We start from the raw sequence: 25,749 nt of genomic DNA on the forward strand, positions 1-25,749 counted from the left end.
CTCCTCACCTGAAACTTCACTGCTACTAAGGTCATGAGAAACTGAGACAAATATATCTCCTCTTTATTTTTTTCATGCAATTATACTGAATGGAACCATACTTCATATTCATTCCTATAGTTGTAAATTTTCTTGCTTGCATTTCAGTATAACGATGTTCCGTCATCAGATACTCATGGATTGAGTAATGATGGTGGTTTGGTTTAGCTGCAGAGATAGAGGACTAATGAGTTCTGAGCACTGTTTCAGAAGCCTCTGAGATGTGTGCTCATGCAGGCTCATGCTCTTCTGCCATCATGTATGAAACAGAATTGTCTGAATTTAAAAAGATGAAAATCTTGCTGTCCTGTTATATAGAAACATAACTGCTTTTCCCTCAGTGTATCTTGTTGTTTCTTGTTTTTTTTTGGTGTTTGGTTGTTGTTTGATGTTTGTTTGTTGTTTTTTATTTTCTGTGAGCAGCATGTCAGTGCAGGACTGTAGCTTAGGAAGTCTTATAAAGCCTGTGTTCAAACAGTACCACCACTATGTTTAACCTGAGTCAACTCCATTCTGTTTTTGCTTGGTTGCATGTCTAAAACATGTTTAGTAATGACTTTACTGAGGTGTAAAGACGTTCCTGAATAATCTGTAGATTTGTATGAGTTGTATGATTTACCTGTAAACAGTAAAATCTCATTGTGCTCTTTTTTTGTTTCTATTTTTTCCCCTTTCTTCCTAGGTACTTCAAGATAATCTTCTAAAAGAAACACCCGATACACTCAGTGATCCACAGTATGTTGGCCTGCTTTAAAGTCTTTTTTAAGTCKTAGTCTGTGTTGGACTTTCTATTGTCTTGGGGTGTAGTTCTTCCAAGAGAGAATAATTGTTTTAAAGAGTCCAGATCCCAGCTTTCTTTGAGATTTAAGTACAAGTATCTTAAGTTGTTATTGATATGAGATGCATAGCTTTTCTAGATGTAGCATTCATGAATACTTGGGAGACAGTATGACTATTTCCAACACTTCTAAAGTATTTCTGTAGTAATAGAACTTACGGAAAGTTTATATATCTTGATTTCAAATGGTAGCAATATAAAGAAAGGCAAAAAAAGAAACCCCGAAGTTTAGTTGTAAAGAGTTTTAGAAGTCCACTAGTTAATTCACAGTTAATTTTATTTATTTATGTTGTTTTTCTGAGAACTGTACCAGAGGAAGAAAGAGAAGCCAAATTTTTTCGGATTCTCACCTGTTCCTTGTTAGCTTTAAAGAAGTTACTTAGCATGTTGCCGAAAAAGGAGATGCATTTGCTGGAGGAAAAGTTAATGTCACTTCTATCACAGAATAAATTTTGGAAATACAGTAAACATAGCATACCACAGGTAACTTATTGTTTTACTATYGCTGTTTATTTTGTGGGATGTAGTTAAACATTATATACTGAATCTGAGGAAACATCAATTCATTTTATTCTGCAAGCAAGAATGAGCTTTTGTGCTTCGCTCAACTATGTTTGAAGTGGTCTTCAAATTTCTAGGCCTTAAATAGACAATAATATAGGCATTATTACTCTAAAATATTCCTAATAGACTATTTTATTATTTTGATACCCCTGTTATCTATTTCGCAATTTGACATTGTTTCAAATTCATGTAAAAGAAACAAATTGTGTCATTTTACTGCATATATTTACAGTGCTGTGGGCTTCATTATTTAGACTGTTTTGTTGGTCTTTACCAAGAAGTAGCTACCTAGAGTAATGAATAAATTGCTTCCCATAGTAGTTTATAAATCTTCTTAAGGTGCTTTTGGATAAGCGTGACTTTCAGAAGTGCATTATTAAAATAAAATGTTCAGTACTGTTGCTGAAAGAAGTCTTTTAAACATTTACAGACTTACCAAGCAATTTCTTTATTATTAATAGTATCTAAATGCTTACCTATATGATAAATACTGTGACTGCATATTACAGCTTTGTGTGGTTTCAAGAGGGGTGTTAAAAAACTACAGACAGTAAAAGAGTACTCTAATTTACCTAAAATGTTTATTTTTCTGTGTTTTTCAGGTTCGCTCAGCCTTCTTTGAGGTGACTTCTGCTTTTTGCCAGTATCTGCCTGAGCTGGTGCAAGCTGAAGCGCCAAGAGTTTGTCCTGCTGTTCTTCTCAGCATTGATGACAGTGATGCAGTGGTGTGCCCAGCTCTCTGGGAAGCTGCTCTCTTTGCTCTTGCCACAATTGAGGTAACCTGAGAAATGCAAAAGGCAGGTGATTTAGCTAAATGTCACAATAAACTCTCACAAAGTGCCAGTATTCTCTGTGTGGAATTAGGGAGAACAATTTGACAGTATTTTCTCTGATTAACAACATGAACTTCTCTATGTTTCACACCCATTTCTTCTCCTTCTCACCCATTCATTTTAATTTTAAAATGTAGTGTATCCAATGTCTGTGAAAATCAGGGTTGTTCTGTCAGATTAATCTGAATGTCTTGGATTAAAAATAGTTACTAGCGAGWAAAATAATGTTTAGAAGCTTTCTCTTGGTTAAGAAGGGTTGCAAGAATGGCCACGGTCAGTTTTTGATTGTTTGCTTCCCCTGCTAAGCTAATTCTCAGCCTAATGACCGTTTTTGCTTTCTAGGTGAAATGCCAGCTTTGATCTACCTAGTAGCAGGCCAAGCAGTACATCCTAGATGGTATCTAGGATGGTATCGAGGTTTAATGTTGTGGATCTGTATTAGCTGGCATAGTGTAACAATTCATGAAAAACAGATTTCTGTTTAATCCTTTTGTTATAACTGTAGATATCTGGATCCGTGATAAATCACATGATAAAAATGTTTTAAGGGCAAAAAAATGTCCTGGTATATTTGTACATATTGGCCTTTTTGCAGTGAGTTTTGAAGTTCGCGATACTCCTACACTTAGAATTTAAAAATGATTGTGTATTCTTGATTAAAAAAATACAGAAACAGGTGTGATTGTGACTTTTATGAAACATCCTTATCTGCAGGATCATTACAGTGAAACCTTTAACTAAGGCTTATAAACAAGGAAACTCAATTGTCCTTAAATAATATTGAAATGATTTAACACATTAAATTCTTACAACTCACAAACTGAAATAGGGAGGCAGTGTTCTATTTTTTAGAAATACTTGCTTCAGTTGTAAAGTGAGGATGTAGAAGGAATGACTGCCTAAGTTCTTCCAGTGAAATAGTCTGCATTTTTTTTTCCTCTCTGAAGGACTGCTGGAGTCATGTAAATGCCAGAAAAGGAGTTCTACCAAAGCTGTGGACAGTGCTTCGAGAAGGTGGACGAGGACTAGCTACTGTCATATACCCGAACCTCTTGCCGTTCATTAGCAAGGTGCCACCTGGTATTGCAGAACCAAAGCTGGACTATTTCAGAACATTTTTCAGCTCTGTAATTCAAGGGTATGAATCACAAATCTACTTAATTTTATATTTATTTATTTATTTATTTCAATCTTGTTCACCAACATTTTTAAATAGGACTTTGGCTGGAGAATATTTAAATGCACATCAGTTGTTTATTTTTGGAAAAGACTCTTTCCACTAAAATATTTGAAAATTAGTCTTTTCAGAATACTTTTAAATAGCTTTAAATGTCTGCAACTGTAGTTAAGCCTTTGCAGCAGTTGTCTTTAGCCTTTAACCTTATTTTGAATTTTACTCTTCTTGTCTAAAACATTTTTCTCGTCAAACTTAATTCATTCCATGATAAATTTTAAAGTGGGAGAAGAATTTAGTGTTTGGAAGATTTGCATTTTTGTTGTGAATTCACTGTTTGCAGGAACAAATTTTAAAATACTTTTAACTCTCTATCAAATGCACATAAATATTTAGTTTACATTATATACTTAAAATCATGTATAACGACTAAAATATATGTTGTTTAGAAAACAATTTTGGTTACTATGGCAATTAATAGAATCCTTGAAGGAGAAAAAGAAAAGCGTATGTAAGGATTGTTTTTGAAGACCATGTCAAATTTTATTGCAATTAGAAAAACATTTATAATATCTCCATGAACTTAATGAAGATTAGACCACACACATAAAAATCAATTATTTTAACTCAAACTGCTCATGATGAAGTCTTCTATTTTTCTCTTTTTAAAAATTTTGTTAGCTGTCTGGTTCTCATCTGTCTGCAGTTTATTTCTTATGGCACAGGATTAAAAAAGTGATTCTGTCAAACCTCTGCTGTACATGTAAGAATGGGGAGATTTGGCAAATAAGTGAAACAGAAGAGAGTGTATTTGCGTGTATGTTTTCTGTATTTATGCAGATTTTTCTCGATCTTAAAACTTGAAAGTTATTTTAATGTTACATTAAATGCTTGCATTTCCTTGAATTTTTGAACAAGTCCTGTTGAATTTGTTTTGATCTCACATCCCACRTTGTTTTCCTGATAAAAGCGACATATTCAGAGTTGCACTCCTGTCTTGTAACTGGTTTTCTCAGCAGCTAAAATGAAGCATTTGTTTTCCTCATGTTGCCCCTCAACAGGTTGTCAAGTGAGCGAGCAGTCAGTAGCCATTCAGAAAGTTCAGCAATTATAGCTGCATTTATGGAGTGTCTGCGCTTTGTCCTGCTGCAGAAAATGGATGACGAGGATGAGCAGAGACAGATTCATCAAATGCTTATATATGACCAGGTATTCACTAGAAATACTGTATGCCTTTAATAATTAAAAATTAGAGAAAACTAAGTTCCTGTGACAATTTGTTCATCTATAGAAAGCCTCACCATTTTGTGAAAGTCTYATGATTTTATGAAGAACTAATGATAGTCAAGTTACTCAAATTTTTCTGAGCTATAAAATCAGCCCTTTCCAGTGTGAGATTTTAATTAAATATATATGTGTATGTAATTAAAAGATCATCTTGTATCTCTCATTTTTTTACTCCGTAATTATGGGTACAACTGTAAGTAGTCTTGATTTTGTTGTGTTTTTGAATTGCTTCCAGAATGTTTTTTGAAAATTACATAATTTCCTGGTATTATAAAGAATAAACAGATTATTTATTCTGGTTTGTGTTTTCTCATTATTTCTTCTCTTTATAGCTAATTCCTCTTACCGATGCAGTGCTTAAGGAGCCCAGGTTGCAAAATGGACCATTATTTTACCAACTAGCAGAAACGCTGAGCTCTTGGGAAGTGAAAGCAGAACTCTCCAGTGATGATGGCACAGATGAAACTTTCCAAAAACTGTTATCAAATTTTTGGGACCATTTTTTGAAAATGTGTGTGCTTCATGTTGACACTTTGGACGCTGATGAGAAGTGTTTGCTTGCTATATCTGGTTTGCTAGAAGTTCTTCAGAATCCAAAGAGTGCTACAAAACCAAACAAGAGAAAGTCTCTAAAAATCAGATTTACAGATGAGGATGAATCTGAAAAGAACACAGAAAATGGAAAATTCACAGAAGTGAAAAATAATAGTGACTCTGAAATACAAACTGAACAACAGCATAATTCGCCTTTAAGGAAAGAACCTTTGGAAAGTTTAGTCTGTCACCTTGCTGAACTGAGTATCGTGTATGTCAATGAACACAAGTCAGAGCAGCACTTGAAATTCCTCTCTGCCCTGCTCAACTCTTTCTCTTCCAAAAGAATTTTTTGTGTACTTCTAGAGCATGGAAACGGTGCAAGTTGYGCTCAGGCTATATCCCAGGAAAAGATAAAAGCTCATCATGAGAATCCATCCATACAATTTCTGCATCTGAATTTAATAACTTGGCTGAAAGAAGACTGGAGGAGAGAGACCCATTTTCTTGTTGATATTTTGTACAGTGTGCTTAACTGTTGTAACAGTAGTGATGAAAGGAAAATGATTCTTGATGATTTGACAAAGGTATGACTTATTTTGCTATTCAGGTTATCGAAATGAATAGCTTTGTGGTGTTACGTGATTGGTTTTTATTTTGAGATTGTGGAAGATATTCTACATGAACCTGAGTAAGTTCAGCATAAAGAAGGTAGACTTAGGCTGACATTATACATATATATTACTGTGAAGGATTATGACTGATATTTCCCTTTTATGCGGCATAAATCATAAAATAAGAGAGCTGCTGGTACTAATTTACCTGCTTCTTTATGCAGTTTAATTCTGTACTAGCCATTCACCAATGACTAGTTTTCACTTTACTCTGAAAGCGAAGACTTGGAATGCAGACTGTGGTATAACAAAAATAAGTCAGAATAACTTTACTGTTGGAGCTTAGAAACTTCTGCTTCTTTCCTGCAGAAATTCAAGTTGCAAAATAAACAGTGGTGTTAAATACTTCAGGAATTCTTTGATGAATTGATGAACTCTCAAGTTTTTTTTTTTTTTTTCTTCCAGATGGATCTGAAATGGATTATMCTTCTCCAGATAATTCAAAAGGTACCTTTTCAAACTGTTCAGTATTATTATTATTGTTTTGCATAGTTTTGAATATTTCCCTGGTTTTAACTTTGAGAATGATGTGTGTTAAGGTAACCTTTCCTTTGGTAATGTTAATTTCCATAGTTTGAAAACATTGTAGTAATAATTTGAGTGCAGTCTTTTTTCTAACCACATTTAGATGGAATGATAGTCTTAAAAATGAAATGCCAATATTGAAGAAAGGCAGGAAGACAGACAGGAAGTTTGTATCTTCTGTTTTTGTTTTTCACGGAATCACAGAATGMTTAAGGTTGGGAAGGACCTCCAGAGGTCTAGTCCAACCCCCCTGCACACGCAGGGTCACCTAGAGCCCTTGGCACAGGGCTGCATCCAAGCGGGTTTTGAAGACCTTCAAAGAAGGAGATTTCACAACCTCTCTGGGCAGCCTGTTTTATTATTAACATTTTATTATTATTATTTTATCTGAACTAGACAGTTTCCTGATGCATTTCTGCTCATCTAAGCTAGAAAGAAAGGGGTTTGCTATTATTAGATCAAGAATTTTAGGTTAATCATCTACATTTGTGTCTTCGTTCTCCACCGATGATCACTCTGTGTACTTTTGCTTTAAAAACAGTATATAAGCTCTTACTACACTGATAGATTAGGRATCTATTAGGAACATTTTTGCATGTGGGAAACTGAGAGACTGACAAGTGTTTACCTGAAAAGAAATACYAAGTGCTTTACAGCTTTGGGGCAAGAATTCTGTGTTTTGTTTGTAATCCAGTGCATTGACTATAGTGTCTTACCTTAATAATGTGTACTCTATGAATCCTCAGTTTTAATGATTTTGTTATTTAAAATGGCTTATTGACAAAATGTTTTTCTAGTTTGTGACCCACTTTTTTTTTTTTTAACAAAAATTCAGGTGCTATAATAGTTTTTTTTTTTTCCACTTAATATGATGGTTAGTTTTCCAACATTGAGTTCAGTCATTCTCTGGGCACTATGGTTAGAGAAAATAAAGCATAATCTTTCTTTAGCATGAATTGTTTCACCTTAAAGTCTGACCTAGCCGTAGTAARTTGTCTTCTCTTGTCTGTCCAGAGAGAAAGTTGGGGGATATTATTGTGGACATGGCATTTGGGGTTTATGACAGAAATGATTCTCACCCTATCTGTAGAGCTGAAATGTTATTTTTGAGGGCCACATACTAGTATTATGCATAATTAAAATAAAAGTTAATAACCTCAAAAGGCTAATAGAATTATTTTCTTACGATTCAGGCATGCTCGAGCACAACAAAACTTTCATTAGTCTCTGACTGGCTGAAAGGTGACACACTTGGAGAAAGACTTGTGATGCTGGCAGATGGTCTGTGTCACCTGGGTCTGAAACCCATCGCRGCATCGTCAGAATCATCCTCTTCAGAAAGGTGGACCCTTCTGAGCTTAGTGTTGTCACAACACATTAAAAATGGTGAGTGCATTTATTCTTGGGGCTTTGCAAATGTAAATACTACATTTATACTTTATGTTTCTGCTGTGTGTTCTATTTCACTTTGAAGGAATTCCTTAAGAGCTTCCGGATTACATAACTTGTAACATCTGTGTTTTGTTCTATTTGTTGTTAAACTGAGCCAATTAACCACATCGAGTTTAATAAATGCTAACTTGAAGTTGTGGCATCACATATTTTTGTGTCTGTGTAGCTCATATGTCAGTGTTAAAAAAAATTAAAATTTGTGAATATGAAAAACAGCAGATTCTAAGTTAAGCTAGAGAAAACTGGGAGGGGATCTTACCAAAGTGTGTAGGTATCAAAAGGGAGGGTATAAAGAGGATGAGGCCAGACTCTTTTCTCTGATGCCCAGGGATGGTGCCTTTGTTCGTATTGATGCTTCTGAAAAAGGGCTCAGTAGAATAAGAAAGTATCCAAAGAAAGATGRCAAGAATGGTTAGAGAAACACAGTAGCTTCTCTTTTTGGAGAGGTGAAAATAGATTAGAACTTTAAGCACCCAAAGGAAGTGACTGGAGTTTGGGTTGTGATAAAGAGCCAAGAAATCTTAAAGCAAGCAGGGAAAATTTTCACTTTGTCCATGAAAACACAGGAGCCAGAGGTTGTCTAGCAGATGTTTAGATAGCAGGCTAGAGATGCTGTTTTGGTGCTCATTGCCATTGGATATTGTTATCACTTAGAGTAGTCAGAAAGGGACTAAACACATTTGTGGAAGATATATGTGACTGGGGTAATCACATGCAGCAGGCAAGATGCAAACTCTGGCTCCCTGTTGCTTGACAGAAGTTAGGAAAACACTGGAGGGAAGTGGATCATTCTGCATTAGTGCTATTACCTTCATATAAACTCATTTAGATTTTTTTTAGAGAAGCAGTACTTGGCTSTGTGAACCTTTGATGAGAAGATTCTAGGTAACTGTTGAGTAAAAAATTGAGTTTTACAATAAAACTGTATTCGCCTTCATTTTTTGCATTCAGGAATAGCATTTTTTAAAAAAGAAAGCAAGTATGTCGAAGCAAAAATGATTATTTTGAGCAATGAGTTAAAGCATGTCTCATTTATTTATTTATTTTTCCCTCTACAATAGAATCCTTGATTGGTGAAGCTTTTGTTGAAAGAATTATTGATAAACTTCAAGCAGCCTTGTCKAAAGCTAGAGACCTTTCTGAAGCTGGAAATACAGAACCATCAGTGTCCTTCATCTGTGATGTAGCSTCAAGCTTTTTCAGCTCAGTTAAAGGGTGTTTACTGATGCCGTCCTCTGAAGACTTGCTGTTCACTATCTTCCAGCTGTGTGCTCAGAGGCAGGATGCTACACACTTAACAGGTGATTTGGAAAATGAATTGTATTCCAGACCAAACTGCATGTTGGGGTGTTTTTCTTTTCCCTGTTATTTTATTGAGCTCTTAGAGCTTGTCCTGTGGTGGAGCATAAATTAAGGGGTAGAATTGAGAAAATGACTAAAAATCTCAAAGGAGTTGGTTTTGATTTTGCAGAGCTTTTATCTATTGCTTAAAAAAAAAAAAAAAAAGCAGAAAGAATTCCAGGAGGTCACAGAAAACAGTTCACTGAATCAAGAGGTGGTGAAAATTATATTGTGAAGTGGCACGCCTTGAAAGTGTTAGTTTTTCCAACACCCTTGCAGTTTGTGACTAATTGTCCTTTATTGGTTTTTATAAAGCCCCTACAGTTTTAGCCTTGGGCTTTATCCAGCTTTTATAGTTTTACAGGACACTTTTTTTTTTTTTTTTTTTTGGTCTCATCCCAGCTATGTTACTTTTCATATTAGAAACATGTGATTTTGCCTCTGTCCTATGTGGAAAAGTTCTTCTGTTACCTATTGTACATCAGGGATATAACATTTTGGACAAGGAAGGTGGTTTGATCAGGAATATAACATTTCAGAGAGAAGTGGCTTTATCAAAATATGATTCTCTTGATTACTGTGAGAATCCACCCAAGTTGGATATATCATATCCATATGATTTGGACATATCCAAAACATAATATTTGGAAGAAGAAACTACTTGGCCTCTAGAATTCTCTAGCTAAAACACGCAGACGCTAAATACTCTGGACATGCTGCCCTGTAGGCTGCATGGGGCTTCCTCTGTGTTGGGAGCAGGAATTGAAAACTATCACTTTTTTTTTTTTAATAGTTGATTAAAATTAAATTCTTTTTTTTTTTCCTTAATAAAGATTGAGGAATTTAATTTTGAGCAATTCTGAGCAGATGAAAATTTGTGCTTTGATTTACAATGCCGGTACTTCTGAGCATCAGGTCTACTGCATCTTTGCAGGCACTGACATTTTTGATATTAGTATCCTGGTGTGTCAGCTATTTTTGTCATTGATATTCCATGCATTCTAAAGTGTTGTTAAAGTAAATTATTTGGGGCCTTTGAAAWAAAAGACGTGAACATTTTATTGTTCTTTCAGTATTACAGAGGTTCAGTTGGAAAAAAAATGTATGCAACACTGTGCTACAGATACAGACATTTATTCTGAAACCAATTATATTAGGTCAAGTTGCTATGGCAAATAGCAACTCCCTCCAACAGTACCTTATTTTCAAGCTGAGATGCTAATTTGCAGAAATTGTTATTAATAAGTTGGGAAGATGTATTTGCTAGAATAGATACAGAGGGAAATATTATAGTATTATGAAAAATTATTAAGAGGAATTATTAAATAATTACCTAAGCAAGTATTAAGTGAGGAATTAAGAATTTAAGAGGAAATTTTGTAGCGTTATGTTAGAACTGAAGGAGAACAGTATTAATGTGGAAACCAGCGCTACTTTGACAACTTGGGTACTCTCTTGGAATGTTCAGTGTTTTAAATAGCTTTGGACTACAGATTTTGTGGAGACACCGTAGTAGATAACTTGAAGCTCAGTCTTTTCTCAAACAAAATGCTACTTGTATATCAGGAATTATTAAAAATTACAATTCCACAAAAAAAATGTGTATGCTCTTGATAGCTTTCATATCTAGCTATATACAAAAGAGAAATCCATTTTTGCTCTAGCCCCTTAGTTTTACACAGGTGTTTACACAGTGTTGCCGTACATTGTTGCTGTACGTTGTAAGGTGTAACCTGGGAGTTTATCTGTTCTTGTTGATTTGTTTTTCCTACAACAGATTTACTTATATGTAAACTAAAGCACACTTGGATGTCTGGTGTAAATTCACTTGTGCATCAACTTCGGAGTATGCAGAAACAGAGCACCTTTTTGCATAAATCCGCACTGTGGGTCAAGAATCAAATCCAGTCCTCCTCTTTGGATGTTAAAAGGTAATTGTATCTGTCCACATCATCATATATCACTCATCATGACAYTCCAAGGCTCTGCTAATTTGTATTTAGTCAGCACTTTCATTGCKTAGAGTTCTTTGAGCCTGTCAGCGTGAGAACTGTGGTTTAGAGCACAACTTAGAAAGCTGTTCCAAAGGGTTTTAATCAGGGTAAAACATAGCTGCTTGGTGTTACAGGATAGTGCTAAACTGGCTTGCTCTGTTTTGATCTTTTCTCAGTCTGCAGGTTTTGATCTCTGCAGTTAGTGATTTGTTATCTAAGCTTCTGGAAGCTGAAGGACCATCTGGATATCTTGTGGGAGCTTATGTTGAACATGTCACACCAAACAAAATTGAATGGGAGAAATTGCGTGAGTCCCTATCCACAGAGGTAAGAAAATGGTAGTTAACTTCCTTTCTGTAGTTGACCTTACCTTTCTTGAAGGSTTTGGCTTCTAGATTAATGAATGTGACTAGTTTGACACAGCACTGTGGTTATAAATGCGCATGTCTGACCAGAGGTTCTTTTCAGTCACTTCCCTTGCTGGAGGAGGAGATGTGTATATTTGTGGCCTCATCAAATACTACCAAAGAGAATCAAAGTTTGTGAAATGTCCCTTTTCTGAATGGAGCACCAGCAACTTGCTTCGTAATTCAGAAATTTACCGACTAATAGATTATACCTCATAAGGATGAATGTTCTTATGTTTGACTCTAAGTCTTCTATGGTGAGAGGACTCCAGTATTTTCAGAGAAATATGAATTGCTGCCTGTAAATGCTGACATATCTTGGCAAGTGGAGAGGAAGGGAAGGAGATAATGTCCTGTTCAACCACCAATGTTCAGTAATCCGAGTATTTCGTTTACCTTGTACAAGAAATTTAGAACTCTAAAGATGTATATTTATTTCTCAGTCAATAGCACAGTTTCCAATTACTTCTGCATTTATTTTGATTTTTTTTTCTTTTATTGCTGGAATTTGACACAAATTGAATTTCAATAGGAATGGATCTTCTTCACATTATGCTTTTGTTGGTAGTTTGATTCTTGGCTTTTTTTTAAGTAGCTCTGAATTTTCAATGGATTATAGCTCTTCTACATATTGTTAAAATGTCACTTATTGCTCATACTCTTTTTTTTATGCACATATTACAGTGGATGCACAAACCTCTTTTGGAAGGAAGACTGAGTATGAATTGTGAGCATTTGGGATCGTATGTTAAGCTGTGTGGCACAACTAAACTTCCAGGCCATCTGTGCACTTCAGCCTTGTTAAGTAAAATGGTGCTGTTTATGTTGGAAAATGGTATAGTCCGTGGAAATGATGATGCTGAAAGAATGAAAGTTGACAATATAAGTAAGTTATAATGGTAAAACTTAAAGGACTTTGGTTTTGTCATAGTTAAAATCCAACCAGAATTGATAATTAGTAACAAACAGTAAAAATGTGGCATATAATTAGCACAGATCATCCTTTTGCTCTGTATGTGTGTATGTTTTATTGCTGTTGTTTTTTTGCTGAAGTATTTGCAGTACGTTGGCATCAGTGGGCAATAAGAACTGTATCTTTGCCATCAAATAAGTGTCTTGAAAGTTTTGCCGTAACACAAAACTCTTTCGAGGTAGTCATTTTTCTTAATTCCAGCTTTTCTATTTATGGAATACTTATATTCAGATTCTTAAATCAGACCTAGCATTATGAAATTAGCAGTTTGCCTCCAAAATCTCATTCTGAAGAGAATTGTATTTTTGTTGTGTAAGTTAATGAGCTGATGGAGAAACCATGTTAGCTGTTAACATTAGATTTATTTATTTATTTATTCTTAATTTAATTCTTGATTGCCTTGTCTACAAGAAATAAAAAAGAGAATGGAGACGCGTTAGTCCTTGACATGCATCTTGTGTTTTAAAATCTCTTGATCATCTAGGATTGGTTATTGTAACTTTTTTTTTGTGTATTTTATGATTCAATAGCAAAGACCAGATCATACTCTGAAGCACTTGAGTTTGTCTGTTAATGTTAACTTTTTAATGGGGAGAAATTTCTGAAACTTTTTGCATGTGCACTAAATACATTCAGCAGTATATTTTGTTGTTTAGTTGCAGAACTGCTGTACTCACTACAATGGGTTGAAGAATTGGAGAATCCTCCTTATTTGCTTCTGGAATACCTTCATATGTTAGAAGAAATGCACATCACATATGAGAAGTTCAGTACACTTAGTAATACAGCTAACCTTCAGCAAACTATATTTGATAGGTATGTAAGAACAAGAGAAATCTTGATTGCAATAGGGATTACTTAACTGCACCTTAAAATTAGCACTGTATAGAGTGTTTAGTGCCACCACAGTTCCTTATGTGTTGACTCTAGCTTCATAGAGATGCTTTTTTGGTGACCTGTGCATCTGTATATATTAACCAGGGTCTTTATTCTTACTTTGAAGATCAGAGCAACATGGAAGACTGTGGTCCTTAACCATGGCTAAAGTGATTCATGAAAGAAACACTGGGTCATGTGGGATGAAGCAACTTTTTAAAACAAGTGAAAGGTATGTAACTGTAGCCTGTGTAATATGGTTGTTTACAKTGCAGCTCTTGATGATATTAAATGCTTGTGATTCTGATGAATGGCATCTGAAGACTGCAGATTTTGTAGTATGGATGTATGTGCGTAGTATGTAAAAGTAAAATTCAGTTTATGCATTTAATTAAATCACAGGCTATTAAGTAGTCCTCCTATGACCGTTATAAAATGACTGACATTTTGCCTAATTGTTAATTTTTGGTAGTGTTTCATTCTTGGTGTTGTGTTTGTGTGAGCAGGTTTCTTCCATTGACCGAGGGCAGGCTGCACACCCTTCAGTGTCTCTCAGCCTTTTTAACTGAGGAAGAAAAGAAAGAGCTCGTGTTCGACTGYGTGGCCAAACTCATGACTTGCGTGCAGGCAGAGCTGTCCAGCACTGATGGTCAGTTACGCTCTTAAATCAACCCACTTCATTAGAATTTAAGAACATTATTTTGTAATAATGCCTGCCTTTAAGACATCGTATGTTTTCAATTAGAAATAAGTGTTTTTGCAGTTGTTCTCATACATGGGAAGGACGATGAAGGTTTGCATAGGGGTTTGGCGTATTAAAGTTGCTTAAGCTACACTGCCTGGTCCAGATAAAAAAAGGTCTAGGAAAATGAAGGGTTTAGGTTTGTTAAATTTTGATTTACCCTACTTGTTTGCTTTGTGTGACTTAGACACCTGTAGACATCTGTAAATATTAAAATTTCATTTAAACAGTTAGGCTTTATGGTGTGTGCAAAAATGGAATTGTTGTCATGTGGAACATTATTATTGTTTTATGTGTAAGATATTTTGGTAGTTATTCTTTTGATATTTTCAAATAATTTTTGAGCAAATCTTCCAGTGCATATGATATAGCACTCCGTTGTGCATGCACTTGTACATGTGAAACTTTACTAAAAAAAAAAAAAAAAAAAATCATTTTGGTTAAATTTTGTCAAATTTTAACCAGACTCTTTTTTTTTTTCCAGAAATTGATAGGAAAAATGGCCGTGCTGCCTTAGAAAAAAAAACCCTAAAAAAAAAAAAAAAAAAAAAAAAAAGCCTTAATGATTTAATGAGGGGATTAGGCTTTTAAAGAAAAATCTTCAGAATTACTTAACTCATGTATCTTTCCATATGCTTGAAATAAGTGCAGTTTATAATATGAAACCTTCCTTCCACTTTCTCATCCTTTCGTGTTTTCTTACGCATACCCCTATTGASCAGGCTCTGTAGAGCTTGAAAGTTGATTTGTGTTTTCAATAGGGCTGTTCTGAAGTTAAAACTGAAAAAAGCTGTCTCTTACAGTTTGAAATTGTGGCCATCTGCCAATGAACAATGTTTTCAGAGTTGTTCTTTCAAAAGTTTGTCTGAAGTTTGAACTTCTGAGTATTAGATTTATGCAGTAGTTGAGAGAAGTATTGATTCTTTCCGCTGTGGCAATTTCCCTTGTGCTTGTTCTTGAGATTTATATTTTAACTGCTTGTGTTCTCGTAGAATACCAAGTGTGCTTAACTGCATGCTGCCTCTCTTAGTAGCATGAATAGTTTTAAATTCTACCAGGTATTGTCCTGTTTCATCAGTTGTTTAAGCCAGCAATGAATTGAGTCTAACAATGTTGTGGATTTTTTGTTTGTTTGTTTTAATTTTGTTTGAATGTAGTGTTTCTGATTTAGTGATGGCAACTTTGAATGAACTGTTGAAAGAAGACTTGGGTAGTATCCAAGCTATGTTAAGATACTCATGTTAAATTCAAATTAAAAGATTCAGTCTGTTTGCCTTGTCTTGAAATTTAAACTTATGGCCCATGCATTATTATTTTTTTCATGTTATTTTTTTATTATGTTACAGGAGCGTTTGGATGTCTCTCCATTTTGAACTCCTGCCTGAATGATAGAAGTATTGATTGTGATAATTTACTACCTGGAATACTAAAAATCATAATATCCTGGAAAAACGATAATGAAGATAGCTTCCTCTTTAGCTGGTGGGTGTCACTTTAAGATAGTCTGACTGTTCTTTTTCTATCTCATGACTTTTTTTCAGGTGTTTAAAAGTACACTAACTCAAGCAAGTTGTCCACCAACTTGAGCAAAATTAGCTCTTTTTTAATCTTTTGTAAATTACACCTGAGACCTGCCAAATTAATATTAAAATTTTAAGGCTTTTTAAAACTGGATCCCTCAGTTTGACATAGTCATCATTAGGTATTTAAAAAGTCACACTAAAGATAGTTGTGGTAGTGATTGCAGGTGAAAGCAAGACTAGGAGACAAAGTTTTTTTAATGTATTCTAAAAACCACTCAGAACTGACCAGCTTTTGTATGTTCTGCTATTCATATTTCTCAAAGTGCATGTTGCTCAAGTAGAATGAATAAAACTTAAACTTATTAGAGATTTTTTGTATGTTTGCTTTTAATCTTGGACCTGAAAAYGTAACCCAGAAAATCTCACTTTCAGCAACAAGTGAGTATCTGAGGTTGCACCATACAAATAAGCAGGTGCTTCTTATGGTATGTTTTATGTCTGTTAACTTAAATATTTAGGGCTGGTGGCTAATTCAAGCCCTGAAGGTCAGAGTAAGGGTAGAAAAAAAAGTCTATATTGCAGAGAGGGTGGTATGAGACTTAACTTGTCCTCACGGGAGAAGTAAAGGTACAGAAACAAATCTCTGTGTTTCTGCGGCATGAAGATATGTAAACATTTGTTGTATTTTTATTGCAGCAATCTGAAGGAAAGAAGTGCTCAGCTGCTTGGATTCAACATAGAGATGATCCGTTTCSTGCCTTTGTTGCTGAAGTGCTCGACAACTCCTTTGGCTGACAATGAGTGGGACTTTATCATGTGCTCCATGCTGGCTTGGCTAGAGGTAAAATTAAGAGAGTTGATTGGGCCAATAAAGATACAGTATCTCAGACCATCTAGCTTCTGATTTTAAATTATAGTGCTCTCAGTCACCAGGGTAGGAGGACAGTCACATCTCTTGGCAAGAGACAACGACTTCCGTGGAAAAACTTTTTGCATAGATTAATTGCTTGGGAGTATTTATAATATTTAGTGGTTGTCTAGGATGAACTAAAATAAGGAGGTAAGTTGTGGGAAAGAGATCTGCACACAGCTATTTGAATAACTCTAGCTTATAGTAAAGTGTTGCCATCTTCTTTATGTGATTTGAAAATACAAGCATGGTGTTAAAACATTTCTAATGTTTGGGATGGAAAAATGAGGGTGTTTCGTATTGCAGTTTTGGCTCCCTCAAAAAGGTACACATTTCTATTTGAATCCACTTGGTGGCAGTTCTCTTCTTTCATAAAGGCATACAAAGAAAGCAATCCAGCATTCTCAACCTCGGTGAGATTCAGAAATTCATTATGACAATTTCAGTAAAAATAYAGATGATTTTTAAACTTTTCTAACTCATTAGTTCTAAAATTGTCTTTGCAATAGAGTTTTGTGACACATTAAACTTTTTATGTAGAAAAACATATAAAAAAATCAGGATGTGAAGCAACTTCTGTTTTAAAACAAATTTATAGTGAAGTTTTTTTTTCTTTTCCTCCTAGACAACAAGTGAAAGCCATTCACTTTATCACATCCCACTCGTGCAAATTTTTGCTTGTGCTAGTTGTAACTTGGCATCTGCCCTTAGTGCTTTCTTTCAAGCTATATCTCCTGAAACCGTTGCAAGCCTTCCTGTGAACTTGATCAGTGAATGGAAAGATTTCTTTTCGGAAGGAATTCACAATTTGTTGTTGCCCTTATTGGTGAAAGTCACAGGCAAGTATATGGTAACTGGCAAGGACAGTAATAGTGAATATATGATACAAGTCACATAGACTGAAACAACTTGACAGACCATGKTTTTTATTTATGGAAACATTAATATAGCTTATAAAACTCACCTTTCTGAATATTTATAATATGCTGATTAATAATTACACCTAACATTTTGTGACTCTGAAGATATATTCTAAGTGCAGTCTGAGTTGTTGCTAGTTGAGATGACTTATGCCAATATCCCAAGCATGCTGCATCATGACCTGTCTTTTTCTGTTTTAAATAGGAGAAACCAAAAATGCATCTGAAAGTGCTTTTCAGAACTCTGTGTTGACGTCCTTGGGTGAAGCTCTAACATACATATCGAAGGACCAATTGTTAAACCATAAACTGCCAGCGAAGTTTGTTGCTGGCCAGAAAACAAATCTTCCAGATAAGCTCCAGACTCTGTTAAACACGTTATCTCCATTACTGCTCTTCCGGGCTAGACCTGTACAGATTTCTGTCTACCACATGTTATATAAGTAAGAATCAACAGCTTCTTTACTACTTCCCCTTTTTTTTATTAGTAGTAATATGCTGTAAAGTGTGCACTGAAATTGTGTGTTGAGCAAAGTGATGCTCCACTATGGCAGAAAATGGTTAACTGGGCAACTTGTGTTCTGTATCAGAGTATATTATCTAAAACTGGGAATACTATGTTTACTTATAAAGTGGATTTTGTAAGTGATTAATTTCATTAGCGATAATTAGTGATTAGTTCATTAGTGATAATGAAGAGGTCATACWATTTAGTAATACCAGCAGGACCAGATCAACACTGGAAGATTTCGGTTTACTTTTTAAGATTGTATGAGTGCTAAGATAGGGTATACACAGCTAGCTTATACAGATACACAAGTAACCATGGTAGAGTTCCACCAGAAAATAAAATAATATTTTCATATATTCCAGTAGCACTTCTCATTTCTCATCACTAATTTGATAAAGAGAATGAAGAGAACTATTAGTATTCCTGTGAACTTTCTGGTTCAAAAGATGAAAAGCAGTATGTGCATTTGGCTGTTCAAAATACAGATTGTAAGGCAACTTACTTGAGGGTTGGATGTCAATGCTACTATCTCCTTTTATTGTACTGAGGCACAAAGATGTGATTGGCAATAGTCTTATCCTGAGATAAGAATATTGAATTTCAACATGATTCATAAAGCTTAAAATGTTCAGAAACAATTAAGCGGGATTATTCAGCTATTGTGGTTTAAGAGACCGCACTGCAGTGCTGGGTGCATCTCTTAGTGATTCTGTGTTCTTGCTAAGCAGTAAAATAATGGTAATTATTTCTTATCAATAATGTAGACCTGTGTATTACTTGTGTCAGCATAAGTAGTCAATAAAAATTAAATCTGTTTTCCTCCCCCTTCCCGTCCTCCATCTGTATAGATTAATGCCTGAGTTGCCTGCATTTGATGATGAAGATCTCAAATCTTATGGTGATGAAGAGGAGGAGTCAGCACTGTAAGGATATTTTTATTCCTGTTTGTCTTTGTGGATTTCTCTATTTTTAATGTCTGTTTTTAATGGCTATTGTTAATGTCTGTTTTAATGTCTATGTTATAATTTATTTATTTGTTTTTATACTTAGCTCGCTAATTAAAAATATGTTACACTATGAAGCTGAAGGCCTTTTAATCCAGTACAAAACACAAACCTAACATATTCAGTGATGAGGAAATTGGTTGTTCTTTAGCTGCTTTATTGGTGTGACTTGATAAACAGAGAAGAAAGCAACTGGCACTCCATGGTGTAGGTTAAAGCAGCTCAGACRTGGACAAAAGTCATGTTTTTGTGTTAAGTGATCAGCATTCACTTTATACTCTTGCTGCAAGGGCTAAAGAGATCAGTTGCCCTCTTGAGGAAAATGAACTATTAAAATCCAGCACTATTGTGCAAATCTTGAATCAGATTTCACTACTGTGAACTTATCCGGTAGTAGAGGACCCTTTTCATGTACTGACATGCTTGTACTAGTAGGATGCTACTAGTGAATATAAATTGAGTTGATCTTCAGCTGCAGTTTTTTGCTTATATAACATTTTTTCCCTAGATCACCTCCTGCGGCTCTTATGTCTGTCCTGGCCACTCAAGAACTCCTGCTAGAGAACATCCTAGAGTGCATTCCTGTTGGGGAATTTGCAGTTATCCAGCCACTGAGCGATGAGTTCTGCCTTGTTCTGGGATATCTTCTCACTTGGAAATTAACATTAACTTTCTTCAAAGCGGCTTCTTCTCAGGTAGTTGCTCAGGGWTTTGTTTTTTGTTAATAAGGACTTCAAATTTTAAGTAATGAAGTAATAATGACTTAAGATTTGTTAATAGATGATTCTGTTACTTTTTCKGCAAACCTTGCTGCATTTTCTAATTTTATAATCACTGCAAAAATTGTAGAAAATTCCATCACTCTCAAACTCATTTGAAATCCCAGCGTCACGTTTTCTTCCCTACACAAGCATGTCTGTATCATTTGCAGGGCAAGTTAATTTTACTATGTCTCAACTRTGTTTTGTTTTTACCCCATCAGCTGCGGGTTCTCTACTCACAGTATCTTAGAAGAACTAAAAGCCTGAATAAACTGCTTTATCACCTGTTCAGGCTAATGCCTGAAAACCCTGTCTTTTCTGGGCCAACTTCTGAAGTTCCGAATAAGGATACGAAAACCTTCTTTACTGAAGAACTTAATTTAGATGTTAAAGGTTAGTAAAAATGTATTTGATATTTGTGCATTTGAAATAATTTTGGTATTGTTRCATCTTAAATATACTTTTCTACTTAAAATTCCAAAAAAAACCCTCACATGTGCATGTACATATGTAGGAAAATTTTAGATGGTCATTTCCCAAAGGGAACCTCTGCCGTAATAGAGCTAGAGAAAAATACTTAATGCCAGATGATTACTATTAGTGATAATGCGCWATTTCTTTATTGTCTGAATTGTGAATATATACAAAATTTCTGAAATACTAAAGTATGTGGTCTAGCCTAGGACTTATCAATTGTTTCCAGACTTGTTTTCTTTGCTAAGTGAATTTCTTTTAGTTTAATATGTGAATAAAAGTGGAAAAAAAAATTTAAGATTTTTSAGAATATTCAAAACTTGCTGAAATGTCTCTTCTCATCACGCTGTACAGCAAAACCTGAGTTAATCAACTGCATTAACAGAAAATAGGCTGAATTTCTTTATATGTCTATAGAAATTTCATTTCGTAATTTTGTGTTTGAATAGTTTGGGGAATTACTTACACAACATCCTAAGAGAAAGATGTCCTTTATCTATCTATACACTGTCACAGGATATTGAAAAACTTGCATGTGCTCAAAACATCTCTGTGTTCCTTCCAAAGTGAACTTTTTGTCATATCTGGAAAATTATTATAGGTTACCGATAGTCCATTTCTAGTGCAMTTCTAAATTACAAGAGGACATTCCAGTTTGGAAGTGTTAATCTAAAAACCTAAGAATATCAACAGGACTGTGGAAAAAGGCAAAGTTAAATATGGAGTTGGAGTGTCAGTTTTAGAAGGGACATCTATGTGGAGTTTTAGTTACCACTGTTAGTTTGTTACCAAGATTTTTGCAGGTAGGGTGGAAGAACCAACATTTGTTACTAATGGTATCGTATGTATCTCAATGTCCTTTTTCCTTTCTCAGGGACAGGGCAGCTGACATCTCAGATCCCACRCCTGGCCTGCTCCGTGTATCACATAACGTTGAAAGACCTGCCAGCTATGGTTAGGCTGTGGTGGAACAGCTGTGAGAAACGGGTCTTCAACGTCGTAGATAAGTTCACAAGCAAGTACGTCAGCAGCGTGCTGTCCTCCCAGGAAATAGCTTCTGTGCAGACTAGCACCCAGTTATTTAATGGCATGACGGTTAGTAAGACTTTGTGCCCTTTCTTGGTTTCRCCTGAGAATGTGCCGTGTATGACTGTGTTTTTCATATCTGAAGTGACTGAGAATGTAGTTCAGCTTGGTATTAGTGTGTCAAGTTAATGTTGGTACYTACTAATATTCTGTGTTCTGAATAAATCAGGAAAGAGTGATGCTTTTCTTGAATGTTGGAGAAGTTGGGGAGGTAGGTAACAGATGCCACTATCAATATGCTCTACCCTCTTGGTAGTTTTGAACTATATAATCAATTACTAGATGGAATGATGAAWGGCAGTTTCTAGTTAGATTGCCCATATGTGAATGAGCTTTTACTTGCTTTAAATGTATTTTTGGTCTGAGAAAATTATGTAGGTAGTGAAGTATAAGTGATTCATATGTACTAAAAGACCAGACAAGCTGTAATTCTTTCTTCAATGGATTACAGAGYTATTACTTTAATAATACCTTTCTTTTTTYTTCTCCCACAGGTAAAAGCTCGATCTGCTGCACGGGAAGTCATTGCCACTTATTCAGTGGATGATATATTTATTGAACTAATAATACAGCTTCCATCAAATTACCCACTAGGATCCATAACAGTGGAGAGTGGAAAAAGGGTTGGTGTGGCTGTTCAGCAGTGGCGCAACTGGATGCTGCAGTTGAGCACGTATCTTACCCATCAGGTGAGTGTAGAGAAAGCCCTTAATTTTGAAAACAGGAGTCCTGATGATCAAAATATAATCCTGGTAATATAGTATCATTTAGATCTATATAGTTTTATATCTATCTATCTATCTATCTATCTATCTGTAATCTCAGATCTCATCAGAAACACTCTGAGTGCTACCAGGTTGGTCATTTGTATCTTTTTTTTTTTTTTGCCAGATGGTGAAACAGATTGGTAGAATTAGCTGCCTAGTAAATCATAGCAGATTCTTGGCCAAAGCTGAAAATGTAGGTCTTCTATGAGGTAGCCCAGTGTTTGCCATGTGTGGYTCTGCTGTCTCAACTGCAGTGTGGAAAAAACCACAGATCGATACATGAAATTCTCTAAAAGACTGGTAGTGGTTCCCGTTGCATCCTGCATAGTTAGGAAAAGAATTAAGAAAACAGAAAATGACACTTTAAATGTCACCTTTTAAATGTTCTTAATTGCATTCTTTTCATTGATGGATGAATCCCTCATTTTCAGTGATGGATATTTCATATTTCATCTGTTTCTAAAGGTTAAGCTACTCTCAGTCTATAGATCATGGTTGGCTTTGTAAATTACTTGCTGCAGAAACCACCTATAATTTCAGTTAGTCTGAAGGTCTTCAGGTATTGGGTGTATGGTAGGTAACATTACTGGGCCCTGTTCTCTCTTCACTTGTGCTTTTGAATGCTTTGAGGATATTCAGAAGGGACTCTAACGTTAACAGCTGTTTTTCTCTCTGTTAGAATGGAAGTATTATGGAAGGCTTATCTTTGTGGAAAAATAATGTGGATAAACGTTTTGAAGGTGTTGAAGACTGCATGATCTGTTTCTCAGTCATTCATGGTTCCAACTATTCTCTTCCCAAGAAAGCTTGCAGGACGTGCAAGAAAAAGTTTCATTCAGCTTGTTTGGTAAGTAGCCAGGCTACATCCATCTGAATAGGCAAAAAAAATCTATTTAAAACAGTCTTTCTACTGTAATGCCAATTTTCCATCTCGTATCTTGGATGAAATAAACTTATTAATGATTTGCAGGGATTTTGTACTAGACTTTTAAGGACATGGAATGATAAAGGGATTTCTATAATTTATAGACAATAACTATCCCTTTTCTGTTTACTGAAGCACAAGCCAGTACATGCGTGTAGCATGTGTACAGGGTGTAGCAACGGTGTCTTGAATGTCTGCTCATTGAGGGGAATTGTAAAAGGGTCTTGCTCTTCAGTAAACTCGATGGTCTTGATATTTAGTGGTTGACTCTATCAAAGTCATCATAAACTTCAGTTGTACGGTTAACGAGTGAATCTGGAATGAGATGCTGTACTGCCATATGATAGAAAATTATTGATGTGTTTAAAACCATTATTTTTTACTTTCCCAAAATGAGACTCACATGTACTCACATGGAAATTTATTCTTTTTTTTTTCTTTTTTTTTCTCCTTTTTCAAGAGTATTAKTATTATACTTACCTTCATTGGCAAGTAACACTTTGTTGTTAGTGATAAAGCAGATAAAACCAAGAATTTGATATTCAGGTTGTATTTTTGTATTAAATGGTCATATTTCTTTTTCAGTACAAATGGTTCACTTCAAGCAACAAATCCACATGTCCACTTTGTCGAGAGACCTTCTTCTGAAATAAAATGGTGTTTCTGCTTTCTGTGAGCTGACTAGTAAATGAAGAGGARATGTTAAACTGTATGTTGAAAGAAGTGATTACTTCTTTGAAATAATGTCAATTACTTTGACTTCTTGACTAGTGGGCTATGATATATATTTACCTCTGGACTATTTTGTAAAAGTTTAAAGATTCTTCTTTGATACAAAGAAATATATAAGAATAATTTATTTTAATTTGTATATTTTTAAGGTTAAGATATATTAAAAATTCAGAAGTAATGCAGGGTTGTGTCTGAAAAGTGGTATTTAAGCCACAACATAGTTGTTTCAAACGTCTTTTGTTTTAGTTAGATTCAACATGGTGTTATACACTTAAGTCGGATCATGCATCTTAATTCATTCACATGAATTTACCATAATAGCAGGTATGAAGACTTGAGTTTTTGATTATAGTAAATGTATGCTTACAATAGTCTTCTTACAGAGAAAAAAAATATTGCTGTTAAGCATTAAGTTTAAGGCATGGAATTAAGGAATTATGTTAAAGAATAAAACCTAAACATTATCTAAATTAAGATGTTTATACATTGAGCTTACAGACTTTTAACAGTCTGATTTTTTTTTTCTTCCCCACCGCTAAAACCTCAGCCATCCAACAACCTAAAAACATGAGAATTAAATAAGCACAGAGGGAACAAAGTCATTCCTGCATGACAGTGCAAAATGCTACCTATTTACTATAGATAGGCTTTTAAAGAGAAGACTTAGACACTGATTGATTCCTGTGTTTTCATTATTTCAGTTAATGTTTCCACCATCTGCCAAATAAGTCATCACTGAATCTGTCCAGTAACTGAATATAACAGTTGTATTGGAATTTAATGTTGTCTGCATTTCACTATTTTTTCCTTCATTTTTTTTCTTCTTTATTTTTAACAGCAGTAGCATGCTAGTAGATTCTAAGTTGGATGGTATTATTCTGTTCTAGGTTTCTTGGAAAAGTCAATAAAAGGGGAGGAATAAATAAATTTTAGCAGTCTTTGTATTCTCTGAATTATGTCTTCTTCTGTGTGGCAGACTTTCAGAAATTAATATTTCAAATGTTCAGATGATATTTTTGCATATGCTATTATCTATACTTCAACTCCTGATCTTTAGATGCTTAAGTGTTTTCTCAGAATTGGTTACTTTTAAGGAAATGGCTTTAAAACTTTTTTTATTTGTCTGTAATGGAAGTCATGTATTTAACGTATAGCACTTGGTTGCTAAAAGGAAATTCCTCTGAAAGAAACGAATAGACACATTAGAACTTGTGATAAGGACTAACTGGAAACATACACTGAGGAGCACGCTGTGTTGCTTTCGTAACTGCTGATACAAAAACTCTGGAATTGTTTTTCTTCCCTTTTTCAGAAAAGACTCATTGCGAATAATTTCTTTGGTCATCTCTAATTCGCTCCAGGAATAGTGTTGCATTCTCTGCTCATGTCCTAGGAGAAAGGAATAGTTGTGCCCTGGCAAAGGCGGAGCATTCATGCAGATAGAAAAATCTTAAAAGATTTAAAAAAAAAAAAAAAAAAAAAAAAGCAGCTGAAGGTTTACCAGGAAGATGAGGAAGATGTTGGCACCATCACAATCCACTTTTACAGGACCCGTCTGCGTTTACGTGGATTGGATTTTGAATAGCACTTGCACTAAAGTTGCATTCATCAGCATGAGACCTACTGATTCGTGTTTTATTAAGGTATATAAAGATGTTTCTCCTTGTCCAAAAGTTCAGTTGCTAGATAGTCCATCAGAGTTTTTTTTTCTCCTCTTACTATAATTATTCTGCCCCTTATTGTTTGTTCTAAAACCATACATGTTGCTGAAGTCTTGTGAGAGGTGTTGTGATCAATAGTGCTGCATGATTATTTTTTTCATTACTTCTTCCTGAACAAGTTCCTTAGTTTTAATTAAGAGCTAGATTGATTAACCCTCCCTT

At 34.9% G+C, this 25,749-nt stretch overlaps 1 protein-coding gene across 1 annotated transcript in view; it reads left to right on the forward strand.

Annotated features, from left to right (window-relative positions):
• LTN1 (listerin E3 ubiquitin protein ligase 1) overlaps positions 1-24,746 on the forward strand; it is a 28,408-nt gene extending 3,662 nt beyond the window's left edge. Inside the window, exons 5-30 of the mRNA XM_026033650.1 lie at positions 722-774; positions 1,180-1,360; positions 2,044-2,217; positions 3,222-3,412; positions 4,510-4,657; positions 5,068-5,856; positions 6,349-6,390; positions 7,662-7,854; positions 8,982-9,221; positions 11,039-11,192; positions 11,432-11,582; positions 12,347-12,548; positions 13,292-13,451; positions 13,639-13,743; positions 14,018-14,160; positions 15,600-15,735; positions 16,473-16,617; positions 17,312-17,525; positions 17,812-18,049; positions 18,966-19,040; positions 19,630-19,816; positions 20,104-20,275; positions 21,231-21,451; positions 21,937-22,131; positions 22,889-23,056; positions 23,720-24,746. Of these exons, the coding sequence (XP_025889435.1) occupies positions 722-774; positions 1,180-1,360; positions 2,044-2,217; positions 3,222-3,412; positions 4,510-4,657; positions 5,068-5,856; positions 6,349-6,390; positions 7,662-7,854; positions 8,982-9,221; positions 11,039-11,192; positions 11,432-11,582; positions 12,347-12,548; positions 13,292-13,451; positions 13,639-13,743; positions 14,018-14,160; positions 15,600-15,735; positions 16,473-16,617; positions 17,312-17,525; positions 17,812-18,049; positions 18,966-19,040; positions 19,630-19,816; positions 20,104-20,275; positions 21,231-21,451; positions 21,937-22,131; positions 22,889-23,056; positions 23,720-23,782 (4,740 nt within the window). The 3' untranslated portion in view covers positions 23,783-24,746. The remainder of the gene's footprint in view (positions 1-721; positions 775-1,179; positions 1,361-2,043; positions 2,218-3,221; positions 3,413-4,509; positions 4,658-5,067; positions 5,857-6,348; positions 6,391-7,661; positions 7,855-8,981; positions 9,222-11,038; positions 11,193-11,431; positions 11,583-12,346; positions 12,549-13,291; positions 13,452-13,638; positions 13,744-14,017; positions 14,161-15,599; positions 15,736-16,472; positions 16,618-17,311; positions 17,526-17,811; positions 18,050-18,965; positions 19,041-19,629; positions 19,817-20,103; positions 20,276-21,230; positions 21,452-21,936; positions 22,132-22,888; positions 23,057-23,719) is intronic.
• The last annotated feature ends 1,003 nt before the right edge of the window (positions 24,747-25,749 follow it).

This window comes from Nothoprocta perdicaria, unplaced genomic scaffold, assembly GCF_003342845.1.
Source record: "Nothoprocta perdicaria isolate Ctin4 unplaced genomic scaffold, notPer1 scaffold_130, whole genome shotgun sequence".
Classification (NCBI taxonomy): Eukaryota; Metazoa; Chordata; class Aves; order Tinamiformes; family Tinamidae; genus Nothoprocta; species Nothoprocta perdicaria.